This window comes from Anticarsia gemmatalis, chromosome 11 (genome assembly GCF_050436995.1).
Source record: "Anticarsia gemmatalis isolate Benzon Research Colony breed Stoneville strain chromosome 11, ilAntGemm2 primary, whole genome shotgun sequence".
NCBI classification, from domain to species: Eukaryota; Metazoa; Arthropoda; class Insecta; order Lepidoptera; family Erebidae; genus Anticarsia; species Anticarsia gemmatalis.
In genome coordinates, this window is record NC_134755.1 from 472,099 (window position 1) to 494,545 (window position 22,447).

Below are 22,447 nucleotides of genomic sequence, written 5' to 3' on the forward strand. Positions count from 1 at the left end.
ATCGGGATAAACAGCAGTAATTTGCCAAAATATGTACGCAATATTATATTGGGATGGTAAACAAATATATATTACCTTTTATACTTGAGTTTCTTAAAACAAATGGAATGAAACTCTAGCCCTTGCTTTAATGCGGCAAGAGAGTCAAATACTAAGACATTTATTTATTTTACATTATTCTTGCATTGCAGTGCTAGCCCAGTGGTATAAGTTGGCACATCAAATGCAAGTGGCCGGCGGTTCGAGCTCGAGGCAACACACCGATCACTTTTCTAATTTACGTGAACATTATAAATAATTATCACTTGCTCTAACGGTAAAGGAAAAAAACATCGCAATAAAACCTTTGCATGCCTAAAATTTGATGAATACACTTACCCAACGTGGTGGACTCAAGGACTAACCCCTCCCTCGTTTGAGGGGAAAACATTGCCTAGCAGTGGGATAGTATTGGTCTAAAAAACTTGCATACAATTAACGATGATTCTACTCATACAACTAGCGTTTCATAATCCCGCCCAACGATTTAAAATGTTTATTGAGCACGCAACATATTCTTAACTGAGAAATATTATTCGTATCAACAATGAAACGGCATAACAGTACATAATTTGGAGTGAAGCCGACAGCGTGTCTAATACGTGACAGTATCGGGAGATCGGAGACTCAGTTACGCCCAAACCGTGTTGGGATGTATCGGGGTGCTGCGGCCCCGCGGGGATCCGGCCGGCCGCGACGGGGGGTTAACAAATTAAATTACGAAAAACGGCCGAATCAATGTCTGTCGCTTACGCTAGGCAACAACACGCGAACAAATAAAGAATGTGTAAAGAATTAAATGGGAATTGTTTTGCGTTTGTTCTAAATTGAATTGAATTGGGACATTTGCGTTTTTAATGAGCGTAATTGGTTTACAATTAATGTAATGTCGTTGATACTTAATATAGTGAAGTATATCGAAGGAAAATTATTTTGATCGTGCCCTATTGTGACTCATAACCAAATTACCAGCTATCACTTTGAAGATTCGAATAGGCTTGTTTATCCCACAGATCGTTTACCGACCTGTGAGCGCAACTGGCCATGGACGCCTCAACGCAACAATTAAAAAATATAAGATGTACTTAACCAACTCATGTCTTAGAGTGAAACAAAAAAGCATAAAATATTGCAATCCAAGTATACTCAATAAAAACACACTTACTTAGTAAATCAATTGTAGCTTATTATAAATTACATTAATGAAGCATTAAAATACCCAAATGTGAAATTTCTAGGAGAAAAGCGCAGGTTCCTAGCTTTAAAGATGTATAAGAGATGCTCCCACCCCGGGATGTAAAAAATAATGTACCTACGATGTGGAGAGATTGCCAAAATGCCTCATGAAACATCCATAGACTGATAAAATTGCTTCTATCATATACGTTCCTTTTCTAGCTAGCTCGCGGCTTAGTTAACAACAGCCGCACGGAGCGATCTCTGAGGTTAAGCAACGCTTGCCGAGGATGATCTGTGGATGGGTGACCATCTTATACATATCGAGTTCCTCCGTGTTTCGGAAGGCACGTTAAATTGTGGGTCTCGGCTGTCATTTTCGAAGGTCTTTGACAGTCGTTAACAGTAGTCAGAAGTTTGAAAGTCTGACAGCCAGTCTTACCGAAGGGTATCGTGTTATATCCTAGGTAACTAGGTTGTGGAGGTCAGATAGGCGCGCCATGTAAAACACTAGTATGTAGCTGCATCCGGTGAGACTAAAAGTCCACTCCAACATAGCTTGGAAGAAAGGCTAAGCTGATACATATAATGAACGTTACTATTCATACCATCACGCCTATACCCGAAGGTGAAGGCAGAAGTGTAATAAACTCTCAACTTTAATATTGCTGATCCCACGAAATTTAGCATAGACCATACTGGGCACTAACCTCTCAGCTGCTGTTCATAATATTCTTCTATAAATAATTAAATTATTATAGCAAAACCAAACCACGGAATCTAATCTAGACGTGATCAGTTTGTCATGTCCTAACTTTAACGATCTAGAGCGCTATTGTATCTCAGTTGACAACCATTTGAAAGCCTATCCTGTACATTGCTTTCTCCCTTACATAATAGTGGTTAACACGTCACGTCAAGGCAGCAATGTACTGAATAGTGACCGTCAATTTGACGTAAACTAGTTGTCAACTGAGATACGTGATAGTCCCCCAGACTACAAAAGAGCTCTACTTAAAAAATAATTTTAATAAGTAATTTCAGCGTAAATAAAACACGTACAGTATTGTATTTCTTTAAGAAATTCGAGTTGAAACCACACGTCCAAAACTTTCTTTATAAATTTCGAACTAAGCGAATAAATCTAACTTTAAGCACTATAAACGTAACAAAAAATTATTAACAAAAAATATATATGGCATTTTAAAAATTTTAATTGATGGCTGCCTCCGTGACGCAGTGGTTTAGGTCGCCACGCCGCCGCCGCTACCATTGCGTCGGGAATTCGTGGGTTCGATTCCCACACGGAAAACACGGTTTCGGGTCTGGTTGTACTTTGTGTCTGTTGTTTGTAGAAGTCCCCGCGACACAAGAGCAATTCTTAGTGCGGGAGTAGTCTTCAAAAAAGGTGCAAGTCTATTTTAATTCAACCGCTCCCTTAAGCACGTATGAGTAAGTCTTATAGAAAACAAGGGGCGGTGCCAGAAGGCGTGCTATATTACAACGGCCATTCACAATATGCCTCATAAATTTCGTTAACTTACAATCATTCTGCGCTCTTTCCTAACTTTTGTCTGGAATACTTTTATTAGTACTTTTCATTGCCAAATAGACGAATAAAGATTGCTACAAAAGAAGTCGAAACGGGTTACATTGATGCTACATTTTTCTACTAGCTAATTCACGTGGCTTCAATCCCACTTCGATCATTTATGGAAAATATTGTAGCTTGTGTTTGATCGTCGTTTTTGATTTTCTTCTTCAGCTGTAAAAGTTGAAATCGGGGATGATAATATGATTTGAATGCGTGCCGCAGTGGTTAACATAAAATATTACATAGTTTAAGAAATACTTATCTATACTTACAACAAACAAACAAACTCTTCAGCTTTATAATATTTATAAAGCTTGTTTGTTTGTTTGAAGGCGCTAATCTCAGGAACTACTGATCCGGTTTGGAAAATTTCTATCAGTGTTAGATAGTCCATTTATCGTGGAAGGCTATAGGCTATATATCATCACGCTACGACCAGTAGGAGCAGAGTACCAGTAAAAAATGTTCCAAAAACGGGGAAAATTTTGACCCATTCTCTCTTATGTGACGCAAGCGAAGTTGCGCGGGTCAGTTAGTATAGAATAACTACCAAGCTATGACTTGATAAAACTTACTTTTTATGAAAAAAGCATATCTGAATCCAGATCTAGTTATTCAGGTAATAAAACCTGACTATTTTTACGACGTCGTAAAGTGCAGTTGTCTCTTAGACTACAATAGTGACGTCATACTGAGGCATCACATTTTTATTGTGCAAAAGACCTGTAATTCTACATTGTATCTAGGAATAATTTTGTATGATTCATTACTTAGTATAAATAAATGTATTTGTACAACTCATTCACGCTACATTTGCACGCGCTACTAGACGCTTTTCATTTATATTTCGGTCTGACAAATGTTTATAACTTACTTGCTTATAATTAACAATTTTGTGTGTTATCAAAATAAAGTAGTTCTATCGAACACGCCACCATTAGACCTCAGGTCACTGATATTTTAAATTCAAAAAAATCCTTTCGTAGTGCTGCTTCTCTACATCAAATTTCAACTCTCTACGCTCATTAGTTTTGGCGGTGCGTCCATCATTCAGTCACTCAGCAACGGTAGAATTTTAATCATATTATTATTGATTACTATAGAAGTATAGATTTCTCAATCGATTTTCACAACATTTTCTTACTATAACAGAAAATATGTAACATCAAACATTGAACCAATATCGTACACGTTTTTTATATATGGTGTAAAGACCGAGGGGCAAGGGCCGTGGATATATGGTCCAATAAACCAGAGCTTGGCCATAAATGTCCGAGAACCACCATAGGCAACTTCACGGTAAATTGCGTAGGGGACCGAAAAGTTGAGATTTTCCCCTCTAACGTCCGTTAATAGTTTCGTATTATGAAACGGTTGGACGATATTTATGTTTCTGAAGCGTTTTGTTGGTATAGGGAAGGTTTTTATACCACTTATTCACTTTTATGAATTTACAAACGTTATATTAACCTCAAAAGCTAATATTAATATTTGAGTCACTAATTTAATTGCATATTGTTAGATAATGTTAAGTGGAAGAGCGGAGTTTTCCTAATACAAGCAATCCCTTTGCTTAAATGGCGACTCCAAACCATTGAATGTTTTGCACTTATGTAATTGAAATAAATATTTTTATTTATTTTTTATTTATTTTATATTAATTAATTTACTTACAGACAGGTCTTCGTCCGGTTATAGTACAATAGTCTCATTGATTCCATTGTTATTGTTTAATATATAAACTTTTGAATTTATAACATTAGTCGGATTCTAATTTACACTTATCTACTTCCAGGCTTAAGTTAAAATTTGAATATTACATTTTATCTATTTTGTTATATTTAGAAGCAGCTCGTTAAAGAATAAATGTGAAAGAGTAAGAAACATTAGAGTATTGGATAAATACAAAACATGCGTAAAATCAGAGAGGTCACGAAAGGCTATGGGTTCAAATCGGGAGGGTATAAAAATTCCGTGAGGGTCTCATGGAGGTATCGACCCGCGACACATGTTGACGTCGTGACGGAAATTTAAACTGTTGTATTGCACCATACAGGAATATAACAAAAGTACAGGTTTCACAAGAAAATGACAGAGTTAAGTAGATCATTTAAAATTGTAGAGTATTTCCTGACCAAAATATTTTCTTGCGTAATACAAAAAATATACATTCATAATGTCTTATTTTGTGCATTACCAATTTTTTGTTGAATTCTCCCTTTTTAGGGTTCTATGCCCCAAAGGTAAAAACGGGACTCTATTACTGAGACTTCGCTTTCTATCTGGCTATCTGGTCCAGGTTTTGTCTCAAAAACCGACATATTAAAGAAGTAGTTTTTTTCAGATGCTGCATTACTTTTTAGTTTAGACTTTTTAGACTTTTAGTTTGGCCTCAAAGGTGATGTAAAGTTATTAAATTGTTAACTTTACATCACCTAAGTAAATAAATTGAATATAAATGTTTGAAAAGTTTTTTGTTCGAATTAATATTACTGTATTTTACCCATATGGTGTCAAAACGTGCCATAATCGTTAGTGTGGCTACAAGTGTTAGAGATACGAAATGTAAAGGACATTTTAATTTCATCATTCGAAACTTTCGCACGAAATATAATACCGAATAATTATTATCAAAAACTAAAGGCTGCCTCTCTGAATAGTTTTTATTGTATTTGTGCAAAACGGATTTCTGTGAAATATAGCATTGACGTTGAAATCCGAAGTCAAACCTAATTATATGCTGTAGGAAACCTTTAACGTTTCATGAATCCGAAGTATCATTATAAATCTTTTTTTCATTTCTAGTTAAGTTAGTTTAAGCGTAAAAAGTATGCATTTATCGTCATCGTATGGTTAGTGGTTAACTTACTGTCAAAGTTGTTCAAGCCGGCCGAAGGCCTTTGTCGCGGCTTAACAACTATTATCACCATTGCGACTTTTTACGTGCTCTCTGAAGCACGGAACGCCCAGTTCAAATACCATTACGCGGTCACCCATCTACGGAATGACCGCGCCAAGGTTTAGGATCGTTTATCTTACGCATATATTGTAAGTAATCGTTCAAGATGGCAGTTTGCCAGCCTTGTGGCCAAATCGCCGTGGTCATTCGTAACCATTTAGAAGCCTTAGTTTAATCCAATAGATTTGATCCATTGTAGACCGTATACACATATACAGATAGAAGAGCCGATAATCTACATGTCTCACCTTTGAACTTTAAAAAAAAATTCTACAATTCTCTTTTGTGTCGTAAATATAACTCACACACGGTCATTTGATTCCAAACTAAGCAGAGCTTGTACCATGGTAACTAGACCTATACTAATATTATAAAGCTGAAGAGTTTGTTTGTTTGTTTGATCGCGCTAATCTCAGAAACTTCTGGTACGATTTGAAAAATTATTTCACTGTTAGATAGCCCATTTATTGAGGAAGGCTATAGGCTATATATCATCACCCTACAACCATTAGGAGCGGATTAGTAACTAAAAATGTTACAAAAACGGGGAAAATTATGACCCATTCTCTCTTATGTGACGCAAGCAAAGTTGCGCGGGTCAGCTATAACTGATAAACATACGTCGTATTACATACCTACTTATAAAAATAAATTGAAAACCAGGCTCAGAACAAATTTTAATACTCGTGCACACAAACGTATCACACAAACATTTGTCCCGGGTAGGATTCGAAACAACCACACGCGGCGCTACTGTTATTGCGGCGAGATGACTACTTTAACCACTGCACCAAACGTGCAATTAAAAAAGAAATATATGTTCTTAACATACATTTTATTTTTAATACATTTAAAGATTAGTTAGAAGAAATTTACAGAAAATTATTTTATTAAAGTAGCTGAACTTTTGGTTCCAAAGAAAATCCTTTATGTGCAGCCGGTCGAGTGGAAAATATGTTTATATTAAACTGTGTACCTACTTATATCATATAACCCACTTGTCCATCGTAGGCAATTCAAGACTAAAACCAATTTGCGGCGAAGATATTAGAAAATAATTATTTAAAAGAGTTTAGTCAATTCCTCCACGACAACTTTGCTTCAAAAAATCTAGCTTAAATTAAACAATTAATTTACTTATGATATGTTTGCCTCAACCCATTAATATTAATGTTATCAAAACGTCCTTTTCTCCGAAACAAGTTTCAACAAAAGCTCTTTGCAAAACAGCAAGCGAAGCCAGGAACTAGTATTTAGTGTTATAAGTGCATAACGCGAGATAAGTCGGTCCCACAATGCATACTAATTTAACCAAGATACGCTTTTTAGTTTCATGATAATATTACGTGTGCTGTATGTGATGATATGCGATTCGAAGATATATTTTATAGCTCCGCAACACGAAAATATTTTTTAGCATTTGTGTGTCTAAAAAATAAGTATTAGTCATTCTAACAGTGAGAGAAAAACGTTGTAATTAATACCTTTTTACCCGCAGCGGTTTGTAATATACGATTTTAAACTCACGCGACTTGCACACATAATAATAATATTAGGTCGGGAAAAAAGTATTTTCGCATTATAGTATGTATGAACTTGTAATAAAATCTCTTTGGCTTCAAGAATCACTAAAGAGTACACGGGTCATTAGGTTTTTATCAGTGAGCTCGTGAGGTACCCAAATATCAAGCTTTTTTGTGTAAAGAAAAGATTTTATTACAAGTTCATAGATGCTATATTGCGAAAAGACTTTTTACCCGGCCTAATATCATAATTCGGGTCCGTGACCATGGTCGATGAAATTCAATCGAAACGTCGCGGTGTCAGGTAAACAAATAATACGTCACCTTAAATTTTTAAACGCGTTTAAGACCCCGTTAAATTATAATATCTTTTTTACCCGTTACTATTCCACTTCTGGGCAAGGGTCTCTTCCTGAGCAAAGGAGGGGTTAAGTCTCTAGTCCACCACGGTGGTCAAGTGTGGGTTGGGGACTTTGCATGCCTTCAAGAAATGCATTAAACACATTATTAGGATTGCAAGGTTTCATCGCGATGTGATCCTTTACTGTGAGAGCAAATGATAATTATTTCTAATACACACATAACTTGGAAAAGTCATTGGTGTGTTGTTGGAACTGTCGATCACTTGCTTGGGAGCTGTCAAGTTATACCACTAGACTATCACCGCTAAATTATTAAAATTTTAGTTCGTAGAAGGTCTATGCTAGGCCAGCCTGTCGGATTCAGTGCTAGGCCTAGAGAAAGTCAGCAGTGAAGCAATAATGGCTATTTTCAAATGGTATCTTTTTATATTTCTATCGCTTATAAAGTGTGGTGGATCACTGACTTAACTCCAAGTGCTACTTTGTTGCAGTAAAGTGTCGCCATAAAACAGATAATAAGTACACGTGTGTGCGTTGTGTGTGCACAAATGTATGTGTGTGTGTGTGTGTGTGTGTGTGTGTGTGTGTGTGTGTGGACAATTGTCTAAAATCTTGCTATCTCATTGACTATCTCTCTCTCTGACGCTTGCTATCGTAGGGTGGAAAAAAACTAGTTAAATATCATAATTCTCTAACAGGAGCTAGCAGGAGTTTAAAAGCAAACCTCGGCGCGGTCATTTCCTAGATGGGTGACCGCATAGTGGTATTTGAACTGGGCGTCTGTCTGCTTTAGAGGGCCGGTAAAAACGTCCCGTTTGTTGTCAGTTAAGATAACAGTCGTTAAGCCACGTCAAAGGCCTACGGGCGGCTTGAACAACTTTGACATTAGGTTGACCACTAACCATACGATAAGACCATAAGAAAAAGACCGCTCATGATCATACAATGCTTGTATGGTGAAATATAGAAAAAACTTTAACTGACGAAAGAGATAGAGTCTTAGCTGGCTGTGGTCAGTTATTGGGTATTTACTAGCTTAACCCTAGAAAGATAGTCCGCGTAAAATTTGCAAAATATCGCTCTATCTTTCTAAATAGCGCGAATGCATCGCTGTGCGTTTCGGACATTTCAGTTTACAAATGTATTTATTATAATAGTTTGATAAGAGGTCTTCAAATATCTCTATGCGAAATCCGTTCAGATATAAGGCCGTGAAAGACACCTTTGCATTTTTTATTACAGGGATCTGACCAGCTTTATAAAAAAATCTTTTAAATTTAAGAGACAAAACTGTCTATTGAATCAACCTATTAAAATCTGCTGTGTAGTTTTAAAGATCTAAGCACACATGCACACATACAGACATAGGGACAGACGCAGGAAACGACTTTGCTTTGTACTATGTAGTGATGTATGTATGTACATACAGTTATATATGTACGTATAAAAATATAACTTAAAATTGTTGGCAACTTTCCCAAATAAAAGATTTAACGAGAAAAAGTATGTTGCGAGTGCTAAGATTTAAGAAAATACAACGACTAACTTTTACGAGTTTTATTCCACACCATATTCATATTTCCATTCATGTATCACACGTTTAAAACAGAAACTCTGGAACTAACCTCTTAGGAACATGAGAAACAAACTTTAAGCTCAATAGCTTTGTACATAAGGTACATAATCGTGTATTTTCTTAGAATTTAATTTAAAACTGCGGTGTGCAGTTATCTCTAGGGATTTAGCGTCAAATTGGATTGCTTTTCTACAAGTTGTGCATTTGCATAAAGATCAAAAGATGGAACGTTACGTTTACATAGTGCAGTGAACTGGGGACAATGGTACGTAAGTATCGCGAGTGCTTGCACTCATGAAAGCATTGTTACTTTAATTTCAAATAAATAAATTTAACCCATGAAAGTCCCACTGCTGGGCAAAATCTCCTTCCGTAATGAGGGATTTGACCTAAAATTGTCGTTGGCCAAGTGCGGGTTGGACTTTGCATACCTTCAGGAACTCTCATATTTTTAAGTATAAAAATCTATCATCTTTGTGTTATAAGAAACTAGTGGACGCGCGGCTCCGCTCGCGTTAATGTAGGAAAAATTTAAGTTGACTTTCCAGATTTGCCATAAGTGCTTATGATTTCAAAAGAAAATTCTGAACATGAAATTGATACTTCTAAAAATAACGAACTTCCATACAAACTCTAATCCTCTATTTCACCCCCTTAGGGATTAGTCACTAAAAAATCCATTAAATAAAATAAAAAAATATTTACAGACATTTGCCGAGACTTTATCTTTCAGTATAATGTATCCGACACTTAACTGTAAGTCGGTAAACAGGCCTTTCAAAGTCCTATCTAATACTTTAATGAAACATCATCTTAACATTGAATATACGTATGAGTACAACACTCATAACTCGTACGTCAATGACAAATAGCTTGGTTACCGTGATTTGTAGCCGTCACACTGTACATTGCCGCTTTTTGCTGATATATGACATTACATTGCGTTATTAATGCTGACGTGTACTTCGAAATGCAAAATAACCGATTTGGAATACTCCTCATTCCTTAAGATTCCTGGATTTTGGAGTATTTTCGAATATATGAGTTGCAATAATTATTACCATTATAAATAGAGGCAGAATGATCTTTCATACTTTACATTTCAATAAAGTTGTTCTTGTAATAATATTAATATTTACCTTTCAAAATATATCTTATAGTCGCCCTTTTTATTTTATAGTTTTTTTTTTTGGTTTTCTTTTATAAAAAAAGTTTCGATTGCTTAAAAAACAAATACCTTTTTGTGTGCTTCTCAAATAGAAATTGTTTAAGTATAGCAAATCCTTTATTTTATCACATTTTTGCTGTTTCATAAAATGAAGGGTACTATTTTAAATTAATATAAAAGCTGACGTTTTTGTAAAAAAATCTATAGAGAGTTACAGGACCTTGCTTTCAAAACGAAGGAACGAAATTACTAACAGTATTCATAGTCTATGAATCTAGATATGTTACTCAACTTTTGAGAAGAAAAATTCCGTCTGAACGTTTCAAAGGCCCTCGCCTTATAGCTCTGTAAACTGAGTCAATTTATATCTTAAATAAAACTTTCCACATGTGAATACACATCCTTTTGAAAAAGGGCTCGGTAAAATACAGCCAAGGATTGAGATTAGGATTTAATGTATAATAAATCAATATATATATATAAAACTCATCCTTCGCTGAGTGACTGACTGCAGCAAGAGTTTTTTTTGGAAATTCTCCCCTGAAAAGGTACCATGTTTTTTTCGCATAGACGTAGGCAGAAACCAAAGAACGCCACTTGGTACAATCCTTACAAACTTTCTTTGCCTCACTCACATCCATATATCTTGTCATACAAGACCTCCGGTTACGAGTACTACGCACTTGACCATTATTCACGAGTTGTCAGAGTCAATATTTGAACACATAAAAGGATAAATCAACTAAAATTTTAAAAGTTAACACAGAGACACATGAGTTTAGCTTGGCTGTAGCACTGTCGAACATAAGATCATGCACACAAACACACCGTGTACGTAGTTGGAACACAGTTACACGGCTCTTTCCTTTGCCTTTGGATCTGAAGAATATACTTATTTGATATTCCTGTAATACGCTCAAACTCTGTAAAGGAAACATTTTCATAAGAGGCTCGTGTAGTTTGAATATTTCAACTTTACCCTTTTTTACAAACTTTGTTAATGTACAAAGCAAACGTTTATTCCAATGTGTAGACTATGAAAGAAAATAACCTTTTATTTGGCTTGTAAAACTTTAAATATTAAAAGATATCCGTATTACGTGTTACGAAAGAAAGTATATAGTAAAATACTTCGTGACTAAAATCAAAAACGTGTTTAAATATTAATTATTATTATATAAAAAATTTTGAAACTAGAAAGTATGCAAAAAAATCAATGTATAATATGTATATAAATGATGACGAATTTTAAAAACTGGATATCAAATTTGACTACAAATTCCACCAATCTAATTAAATTTTCGACTCGATACTGACGGGAGTAAGCGTGCTGGTCCAACACACAAGACATTTTTACCCCTACAAATCCGAATGAAGTCACAGATAGAAGCTAGTTGAAAATATTATGACCCAATTTTTTTTCTAAAAATGACGACAAGGCAACCAGTAGCTCGATTTTCTACTACTATCGACTACCGACAACCGGCTAGCTATCGGGAAATTTTATACGAAAATCTGTTAAGCTTATAATAGTTAGAGAGAGGAGAGGCTCTTACTATTTTGGCAGCACATTTAAAATGTCAATCTCTCGAGACCCCACAGTACCGACTGTAGAGAATTGCGCTACGGTATTAAATATGTACCACAAGTCACTGTAATAAAAAACGTATGAGGTGTCAGCTGCCTATAATATTGACGGAAGTCATATCTGTGGCTGTAAAACTAGACTGGAGTTGTAAAAACAGTGTGTTGGGAACATTCCTCACTATATTGTGTAAGTTATTTGGTGTCATATCAAGGCAAATGTTTCCAACTATAATAAAGGCTTGTTCAGATTAGACTGTTTAGGCTGCTGTAGCGCAGTGCTTGAGGTCGGAAAGTCGTGGGTTCAATTCCCACACGAAACAATGATTTGTGCGATCCACAAATATTTTTTGCGGGTCTGGTTGTACTAAGTGTCAGTTGTTTGTATATTTGTAAAAGTCCCCGCGACACGAAATATATACTTAGTGCTGTCTTTTTCCAAAAACAAAGTCAAAAACATAAAATAAAAAAAGTTGCAAGTGTTATACACAATTGCTTAAGTCGTAGTAGCGAAAACACCATTATTACGAAGTACTCATTATTGTTTAAAGAACCGTTTTTTCAAGAACCGTGTTGAAGAACTCTTAGACAGGCAAAGTATCATTAAAATATTTACCTTTACTACTAAAAATAGTTTTCATACAAAGCGCAACGTACTGTCACTGCAATCTTCAAAACAACAACTTAAAACAGAACAAAACAGCAAACCCTATTTCGTATAACCCTCCAACCGTTCTCTCAAACAGTCTCCGCGCCAACTCATCACATTACTGCATCAAGTCGTCTCAAACAAAACAATCTCTTTTAAAAGACACTGGCATTGAGTCGTAAAACTCTTGGGCTAATGATTGGCCCGCCGATTCATTACCACGGTTGACAGATGAATTTATAAGAACGCTACTCATTTGTCAGCGAGGCCGTAAATCCTTCTGCATGCAGGGGTTGAGCTCAGGGCTGTCAGTGATATTGATGAAACGCAAGATTACTTTTAGTCTAATTGAGGATATGCGTTGAGGCCTGGCGTTTTACGAGCGTTAGCGTTTCACCAACGTCTACGAAGCGTGTGCAATGCGTGGCAAGCGTTAACGTCACGGTGAGCAGACATCGCTCAAATAATATTTGAGGCACACGGATAGAGCAGTATCGCGATTCTCTACAATTAAAACTATCGAGTATCGAAAGTTTGTCATTTAAAATGTACTGCCAAAACAGTTCCTACGACGTCCGCTAGAGGCGCTCTGATCAGATTTTCATACAAAATTGTTCAATATGTAAGCGAACTATTATTTTTGAATACTTAAATTACGAGATTCGTGAACCCTGCGTATATCACAAGACAGAGTGATGTCATTGTTGTAGGTTAGTTGGGAACCCTATTTGAATCCGTGCCAAAATTATACACACACACTGTTATAAGTACGTTGTCTTATTTTGAAGACAGTTCACTTTATTTGTTGTTTAAATACTGAGATGCTTGGATGAAGATATGAAGATGGTTCTAAGGCGTGATGACAATTTTAGAGGCACCGTATTATATAGTCATTGTCATTGTTGCAAAAAATTGTTTTGAAAATTGAGCAAATTGCGTATCGGAGAATGGGGTTGCTTTAGGAAAACTTAGGGTTAAGTTGATTATAGAAATGTATTAATAGATCGCATAAAAAGCTAGCGACAAGTTCAGTTTTCCGGTTCTAGGTACTAAATATCGCTATGAATGCAATTATAGCATTTGAAATAGGGTAATTGACCTTAAACATGCTCATTTTTTCCGTTTTCAGGTAACTTCGTTTTACCGGTAGTTATCTTAATGTCTTCAAAGTAAAGTTATATTAAAACTAATGAATAGCTTGTACTTATACCCAAAAATTTTGTGGGTCTGAAAAAGCTTTCAGAATTTAAGCCTAATGACATATACAGTGCAGTATCTTTTAAATAGCGGAAAATAAAAAAAAACGTTCTGACGACATGTATTTTTGTTGTATTTTATTTAATGTTTCTGGCACAAACCGCATACATACCTTATCCATTTCAGTTAAATATTTACATAATAATACACTTGTTGATGTAAAATTATAGCCATCAAAATTCTAATTAACATATTTTCGTTCCAAACGAAATCAAACGCCGAGTTTAAATAAATTACACGCTCGTTTACCTTACAACTTACATCTGCACAAATAACCGGGATATCCGGGTATACCCGGTCCGGTCACACCCGGGTAAAATCGGACCTCCAACAGGGAGTTCATTGTTACCATAATTTTATCGAGCGGATAATTTTATGTAACTGTGGTTTTCTACAAAACCCGGATATAAGGTTGTGATTAACCGGAAGGTATAATTCAAAACGCTTTTAAATTTAAAATCATTTATGCAAGTAAAATGTATCCATTGAACGTTTTTGCTGATAAAAGTATGTGAGCGTTTTATTTTTTTACTAGCTGACTCGCGCAACTTTGCTTGCGTCACATAAGAGAGAATGGGTCATAATTTTCCACGTTTTTGAAACATTTTTTACTGGTACTCTGCTCCTATTGGTCGTAGCGTGATGATATAATTTTTCAAATCAAGCCAGTAGTTCCTAAGATTAGCGCGTTCAAACAAACAAACAAACGAACTCTTCAGCTTTATAATATTGGAATAGATTAATATTGGTCCGGTTATCATAATAAAGAAGCACTAGTGGTCCGCACTAGAAACAGATAGAGACAAAAGATCAGCAATCTATTTCAATAACTTTAAAAATTCTTTAGCGTTTTGCCGAACCCTCAACCACCTGCGTTGAAAGCGAATACGTAGAACACAACCGTCACAGCCGTACCAATTTATTTTACGACAAAAATTTCAAACATTAACTTTCAAATCACCGATCGGGACCGAAACAATAGAATACCAATAACGCTTACGCCGGCTCCACATGTTGGCCCCAACGCTCGTACCAACGTTGGACTGCAAACTCGGTGAGGCGTACACAGTACACACGTTGGCTAATAAACTAGTTCTGTCCCGTCAGATTGCGAGCGTTAGCACAGATTCCTTATATGAAACCGACACGAGCCGGACAACTACCAACGCTCGCCCCAACGTTGGGACCAATGCCATTTTCTAGATCCACACGTTGGACGAATAGCGTTGGGGCCTCTATTGGGGCCAACGTGTTGAGCCGACGTTATAAGTTGAGACTTGCAAAGAAACAAACGTTTAACTAATATTGCAAAAGTAAAACAATAAAGGGAGGTATAACGCTTCATGTAACAATTATGGATCTCCCGGTAGCATTGTATTTGAGGGAATAACTGTTATGGAGTTGAACTTGTGGGCCAAGTGTGCCTTCGAGTGTGCTTTGGTAAGACATGGCCTGATGTATGAGAGGCAGCGGATATATATAATAATAATAAAGTAATTACATTCAACCTTGCATGCCTGAGAGTCCTGGAACAGTTCTTAAAGGTATGCAAAATCCCCCACCCGCACTTGGATAGTAAAGTGGACTCAAACCCTAAACCCCTTCATTTCGGGAGGAGACTCTTGCCCTGCAGTGGGACAGTAATGGGATATAAAAAGCATACATTTGGGAGCTGTTTAAAGGAATTCTCAGGCATGCAAGTTTACATCATGAACTTTACCATCACACACAAGTGATAATTATTTCTAACTTCGAAAAATCATAAGAGCGTTGCCCCGGGTATGAACCCTCGCCCACTCAGCCATAGAAGAATAAGGGTTTTTTTTTTTAATTTTTACTGGAAGATAATAAATAGCCGGAGATGATATGCATGGCGATTTGGAATGTGCCCCGGCAATATGGCAATAAGCTCATCCCCTGTAACATTAACCACCAATTTTTACAGGAAAATATTAATGTAAAAATATAAGTGACGCTATGATACTTTTCAAACACATATAGCCCATGTATTATAATGTTATACGATTATATCTTGCACGAAAAAATCGGAGAAATGTTTGGACACAAAACGTTTTTCCGGTATAAATCAGCAACATTTTGCAAGCTCCAAGTTCTACCATCGTCTTCAATACAAGTAATATAACTTCGTCTACAAATGCAACCTAATTAAAATATAGCGACCTTTCAACAAACGAGGAAATTCTATGTAATACTTCAAAATTTCAAGTTTATTTTCATTTGAACGATTTGATATCGCTCCAGTGCACTTTTTGAAGTGGCAGCCCCTGATACCCGCGAACTCCGCGAAGGCTTCTTTAATTCCAGTCCATGGCGCCTCAGATAAGGAGCGGATCCAAGTAACTTTCCGATGCGAGAACTTCAAACAATTAGGCCTTTATTTCGCGCTTCCAACAATGAGAAGTAATTAGCGGAGTGCTTGACGTTTCCAGAATTTTTTCAAATGAACTTTTCAAAAATCTCCTCCTCCCTCTATTGTTCGTAAATTCTCATCAAACTCGGAACATCTCGAGGAATCTTATTAACGGACGCTCCGATGTTTTATTGAACCTATTGAATTTATTTTCGTACTGAAGGCTCGACGGAAACAACCAATATGCCGTAGATAACAAATCTTTGAAGCAATTTAAAGGGCCATTTTTAATATCCGCTCGAGGTCAATATCCTTCCCTTCGCACGGCCCTTCCCCGCACCTCTATGTATCATATTAAATTGAATAAAGGTTGATTTGTAGGCCTGAAAGAACGTTTTCAATACTCCTTATTGAACCATTATGTCTAATGGCTGTGACAATAGAGCATTACAAATTTGTCTCGTCGAGCTGAACTTTAGTACCGTACTAGCGCAAGAGAAGCGTCTATGAGCGAAGACAATGTGACTCTTATTTTTACCATGGGAAGGTTGTTTTTCGGGTGGATGTGGGAGATGTCCCAATTGAGTTTATCACCGGATATTGTAAAATGGTCGTAGTTACCCGGCACAATGTGTCGGTAGGCATTGACGGCCCTGCGGCACGCTTGCGGCCTCCGATTGTGTTTGGGACTATACTGAAATTAATTTGATGGGTACACTCCACAGCTTATGGTATTATGTTTAAAGCGATTGAGGCGTAATTAAATTTCCGCAAAATGAAGCAACCAGGACATCTCAAGACGAAAATTAATAACTAAAACCAGACTTTGTGGACGAATTTTGTTTGTTTGACGCAAAATTTGGACGAAGCATTTTGTAGCACGCAGGCAGAAGTTTCACTTCGAATGCTTCTAGAGTTAGTCTTGCGAAATGAGAGTAGCCGGACGAAAATATTTCGAAATAAAGAGAAAAGTAGGACTGACCTGGTGGACATATACAGTCTCCTACATCTCGTTCCTTCCGCGACAGCTGAGGTCCTTGCGCGCTGGCCACCGGCTCCTCGAGCTGCACTCCTCTCCTGAACTCCTGGAACTGTTGCTCCAGCACTAAAACACGCTGTTCCAAACAATGCTGTCGATATAACCCGTAACCACAAATTACAAAAAAAAATCCACAGCAACACCACATCACTACCGAATTGAGGACATTCTTGCCACCGTCTCTGCAGTTAGGGAATGCCATGTTGTGTTCGTTCACTAGGATCTCATTGTCAAGAGCAGAAGTGATAAGGTCAGATGTAGTATTTAGGAGGCAGCACGGTGCGGTCTGGTCGGTCGGCAGACTGGCACTGGGGCCTGGGTGTGCTCCGCGCTCCCTCGGGAAAGGAAGCGGCTTGTCCACAGTTAACTGCCCTTCTAGTTGTGTCGATTACCGCTCGAGTACCCTACCAAACTTTGATGGACGTGGTACATTGTTGTGTGTTCCGGATGCTATCGGTTTGAGATTGTTGGACTCTTCAATTATTTATGGACTGTTCAATACAAGCGTTTGTATAAATCTGTACGTTGGTTATTCATGCAACTTGGAAATTGTCTAGAATGCAAATGTGATTGATTGATCAATTGAGTGTTTCTCAGGGAAGTTAAAGTAGTAGACAGCTTTGATTGACGTAATAGGTCAATTAATATGGATAGTTTTGCGGCACTTCTAGCGTGTCTTGATAAGATAATTGAGCAATATTTTAACTTAGAGTAATCTGTCAAAGTTTGAGGACTTGATATCGAATTTATCAGCGCTATATTTCTAGTTGACGTGTCACTCGGCAGGTGGCGAAATATTGAGCGAAAATGTAACTTTAATAACATCTATTCAAGTCTACGGAGTTATATTTAGACATCTAAATGAACTGGCTGAATATTGTTACCAAACGTTGAGAGCTTTGCTCAAAGAAAATAAAAACGCTGCTTATAAAAAGAAACAGAATTTAAGATACGCCAAAGGTTTAAACACATTTAACTTATTTTAAATACCATACAACAGAAAACTCATTTTTTAATAATACAGAAAAGTCGGCACCATTTCAAAGCATGTACAAACAAAAATGTTCAACCCCTGTACAACATTCTGTTTCCTAATATAATAAAAATACGCCACAAATCATTAGCATACATATTGCATAGAAATAGCAGTAATTAAGGCCGTGTTCACGCTGGTTTTACATTAAGACAGACGTCCCGGGGAGGATCAGATAAAAATGTAAATTTAAAGTTAAACTAGAGGGCGTATTAGTCGCGCCGACTGTCAAGCCCCGTGGAATTTTTCATCTTCCCCTGCTAGCAGTGGAATAAATCTCTTTGAGGTAGGAAAAGGGGGTGGACGCACTTGGCATACAGTTTGCAGCTTATTATAATAATATATTGACAGTATGTGATAAATAAATACTTGAAGTTATTATTTATGATTTTACTTCCTTAACCTGACTATTATGTAGTTGTAAAGTATATTTTTGTGAACTATGAATACGCTCAAAAGCATTACGTCTACTTGACAATATTTATTTTCTTAATATAATATAGCAATAATAATAATTTAACCAATTTAACCACACAGGACTAATATTTGAAACCAGTAAAAGGTCTTTTATAATTATCTTTAAGAGGATTTCCTGCCACTATCGACTATCGAACGAGAAATATTGCGTGATAAATTGATAAACAACTTTAGCACGTTTTGTTTTGTTTGTATATGTTTCGCAAATCCGAACTTACGTTACAATTTCTATGTTCAATAACTATCAAGTGACTAAATCTATTTTTAGATTCATACTTTCCCAGATGATTTAAAATTTCACTTAAACACAGCTTGGAAATTACTTAATTAAATCATCGTAATAATGCTAAATCAACCTTATGAGCGGAGTTACGTTTTTGTTGATTTATAGTAAGCGTCCTAGTTATAAATATGGAACAACTAGCTGTTTGCGAATTATCAGCTCAGTGAGGACAAAGCCTTACCCCCCTGTGCTGATAGTGTTTGCGAATAGGGAAGTGATAAATGGCTCGGCGACAGGTGAATCTCTGTGCGTTTAGGACGGCCCAATCTTGGATCGCGGATTTAGATGTAAAATATGGACGTCCAGATGATAAAATGTTTTCAACGAATGTCTGAAGGTTTGTTAGAAATCTCTTTGTATAATATAAGTAGGGTTAAGCAACCTTTGCGCGAGTATATATATATATATATATATATATATATATATATAGGTAATTTCACTCGACCGAGCCAACATTTAGAACATAAATAACTATATTAAGTTAAATTATGTGATAAACTGCATTTTACACTTGTTATTCTTATAGAGGATAAGGATTCTACCAAGTGAAGTTCTTTGTTTCTTAGCGTTAGCGTTAGCCCAGCCTTACAGGAAAAGGCTATTTAATCTTACTATCGGCACTTCGGTCTCTTTAGACTTTCGAAAGACAACAGCCTTCTTGAGAGTTACATCATATATCATATGTCTGACAAACTAGAACACGAATTGAAATTGTTTACACAACACTATAAATTAGAATGACTCCTAAACACAAATAGTGCTTTTAATCCAGTTCTTTAATAAGTGCACCCTTCTCAACTAAAGCCTTAGCATAAACTACACTCGACATTTAAAACGAAACGAAACAAAGTTCAAGAATTCCACGAATACCTCTAAAACGGACGATCCAGGCATTATTGTAGCACATTATAAAGGTACGTAACACGACACGTAGGGTATCCCCAAACATGTCTCTAACAAGGGTAAATTAAAATTCCTTCCCCGTTTTATACGCAGTGGGGTCACCCTTATTTTGAGGGAAATATCTGCACTGGGAACACCACTATCAAAATGTTATCGCTTACTTTCAAATACACTGCGTGCTTCACACACAAGCAACTAATACAAATGTGTGAAAAACCGGCAATGTATGTTGTAATAGATGATATGGTTATCAAAAGTCGTTTGGTTGACAAAGCGTAAGGTGTACGTGTAATTTATGGGTAACCTGGGACGTTTGCGAACAAGATTTTATTACATACTCGTTTAATTTCCTAACGTCTCGGCGTTTATGTTTATAATTAAGTAAAGGAAGACTTTTGAAGCATGCCGCAAATCTTGATGGTACGGTTTTTGGTGTTCGAAGTTAATATTTAGGCGGAGATTCCGAGAACACTTTAAAATGTTTTAGAATTTTTATAAGTAAATCATTCATTAATATTACCATTAAGTATACGGCTAATACCATTATGTGCTAACAAAGTTGTCTCGATATACAAACATTTTTATATTTATAGTTCGCCCCTTGTATCATTGTGTTTCATCAATCTATTGCCATGTACTAGGCTACTAACAAAGACATTTTGAACGGACTAAGGAAATTTCAATGACACTTGATCCAACAAGATTAAAGAACACAAAATCAGCTGTAACACACGACACTGCTTGCAAAGAGCCTTTCAAAATAAAATATTAATCACATCCAAATCCTTTCCTATCCGAACATGACAAAAATACACCCCAAAATTGGCAATTGAACGTATTCTATAGTCATACAGTACAGGTGTCTAGCCGTGTCCACCAGACCGGTTAATGCCGATTAACCGCCTACCGTTTTTACCCCTTTTTTATCCGTGTTACCCGTTTTTTACATTCTCGTTTAATCGGATCGGTTTGAGCTCCTGTTTGTTACTCATTATCCCTCGTCTCCCGTGATCTTTGAAGCAAAAGTCAGTAATTGAATTTTTGAACGAGCACTCCATTTTATTGGTTTTTTAGACTGCTACTTTTGTTATGTTTTACTTGTTTGGGTTCGATTACTGGGTCGGGTAAAGTGTCATTGGTTTTTTCAAATGCATATTAGAGTTAATGTGCCCGGTATATCGCCCTCGACGTAATGGCAAAACGAGTTTATTTACACCTCTGCCTTCTTGTATAACAGGCGTAATGCTATGTATGTATATAAATCGAAATTTAACATGCTGAGCTAAACAAAATCTATCTACATTTACTAATATATTTATACGTAGTTCTCGCGTCATAAAGCATAGCAATAACCTCGATAATTTGTAAAATGCAAAGAATTCTCTTTTCTGTCATAATCTATCATTGAGTGCCAAAGGACACTCGACACGTGTATTGAAAATTGTCACGTTCTATCATTTAACAAAATATACACACAAAATTTTATCGATTTAGCCGTTTAGGAGTTAGGTGGTTAGGTGATGATAAATAATCTTATATATCAAAATGTATTGCCTTATTTATTGCTCAGCATAAATCTCGAGAGCAGCTGATCGGATTTCGCTTAGAGTTTTCGCTTACGGAGAAAAAGTAAATAATAAAAAACCAAAAAAATAATATAAAAAATATTTTTTTTTAATTATCTGTTAGGTGGTATGAAGTTTGCCGGGTTAGCTAGAACACATAAAGACAACATCAAGAATTGAAAGAATTACCCACTTCAACAGTAGGTAGAAGTAGGCCGAATAAATAGACAGATGCTAGATAGAATTGAAATAACAAATCTGAATCTCAATAGATATCTACAAATTGGTCCGGCCATAATCCGGCACATTAATCAGGACCAAATTATTTATCTCCTAAATTTGCATTAGATAAAGCCTCCCACGCACAAAAAACATTTCGACACTTTGCAATATAACGTACTAGAGGCAGCCGTCGACTTCGTCCGCGTGGAAACACTTCCTATGTAAATCCTGATCCCTTTGGGAACTCCGGGATAAAAAGTAGCCCATGTGTTATTCTTGGTTTATAGCTACCTATATACCAAATTTCATCGTAATCAATTCAGTAGTATTTGCGTGAAAGAGTAACAAACAACCATACATACATACATACATACATACTCACAAACTTTCGCATTTATTATATTAGTAGGATTATTAGCCGCTGATTTACTTGTGCTGATTAATAAAAAACATTTTTTTTTTTGTTGATTAATATCGACAATAGAAGTCCCACTGCTGGGCAAGGGTCTCCTCATAGATAAACTACCGCTAAATGTACCTCGGAGGTTAGTTAAATATTAACAGGTCAAACTACATTACATTGTTCCGCATTCCAAAAAGGGGGTTGTTTATGACAACCACAGAGGGGTCACAGACATTAACTATCACGAACTATAAGTCTGCTTTT

At 36.4% G+C, this 22,447-nt stretch overlaps 1 protein-coding gene across 1 annotated transcript in view; it reads right to left on the reverse strand.

Annotated features, from left to right (window-relative positions):
* LOC142976756 (uncharacterized) overlaps positions 1 to 17,654 on the reverse strand; it is a 130,508-nt gene extending 112,854 nt beyond the window's left edge. Inside the window, exon 1 of the mRNA XM_076120306.1 lies at positions 17,241 to 17,654. Coding sequence (XP_075976421.1) covers positions 17,241 to 17,499 — 259 coding nt within the window. The 5' untranslated portion in view covers positions 17,500 to 17,654. The remainder of the gene's footprint in view (positions 1 to 17,240) is intronic.
* Between the last annotated feature and the right edge of the window lie 4,793 nt (positions 17,655 to 22,447).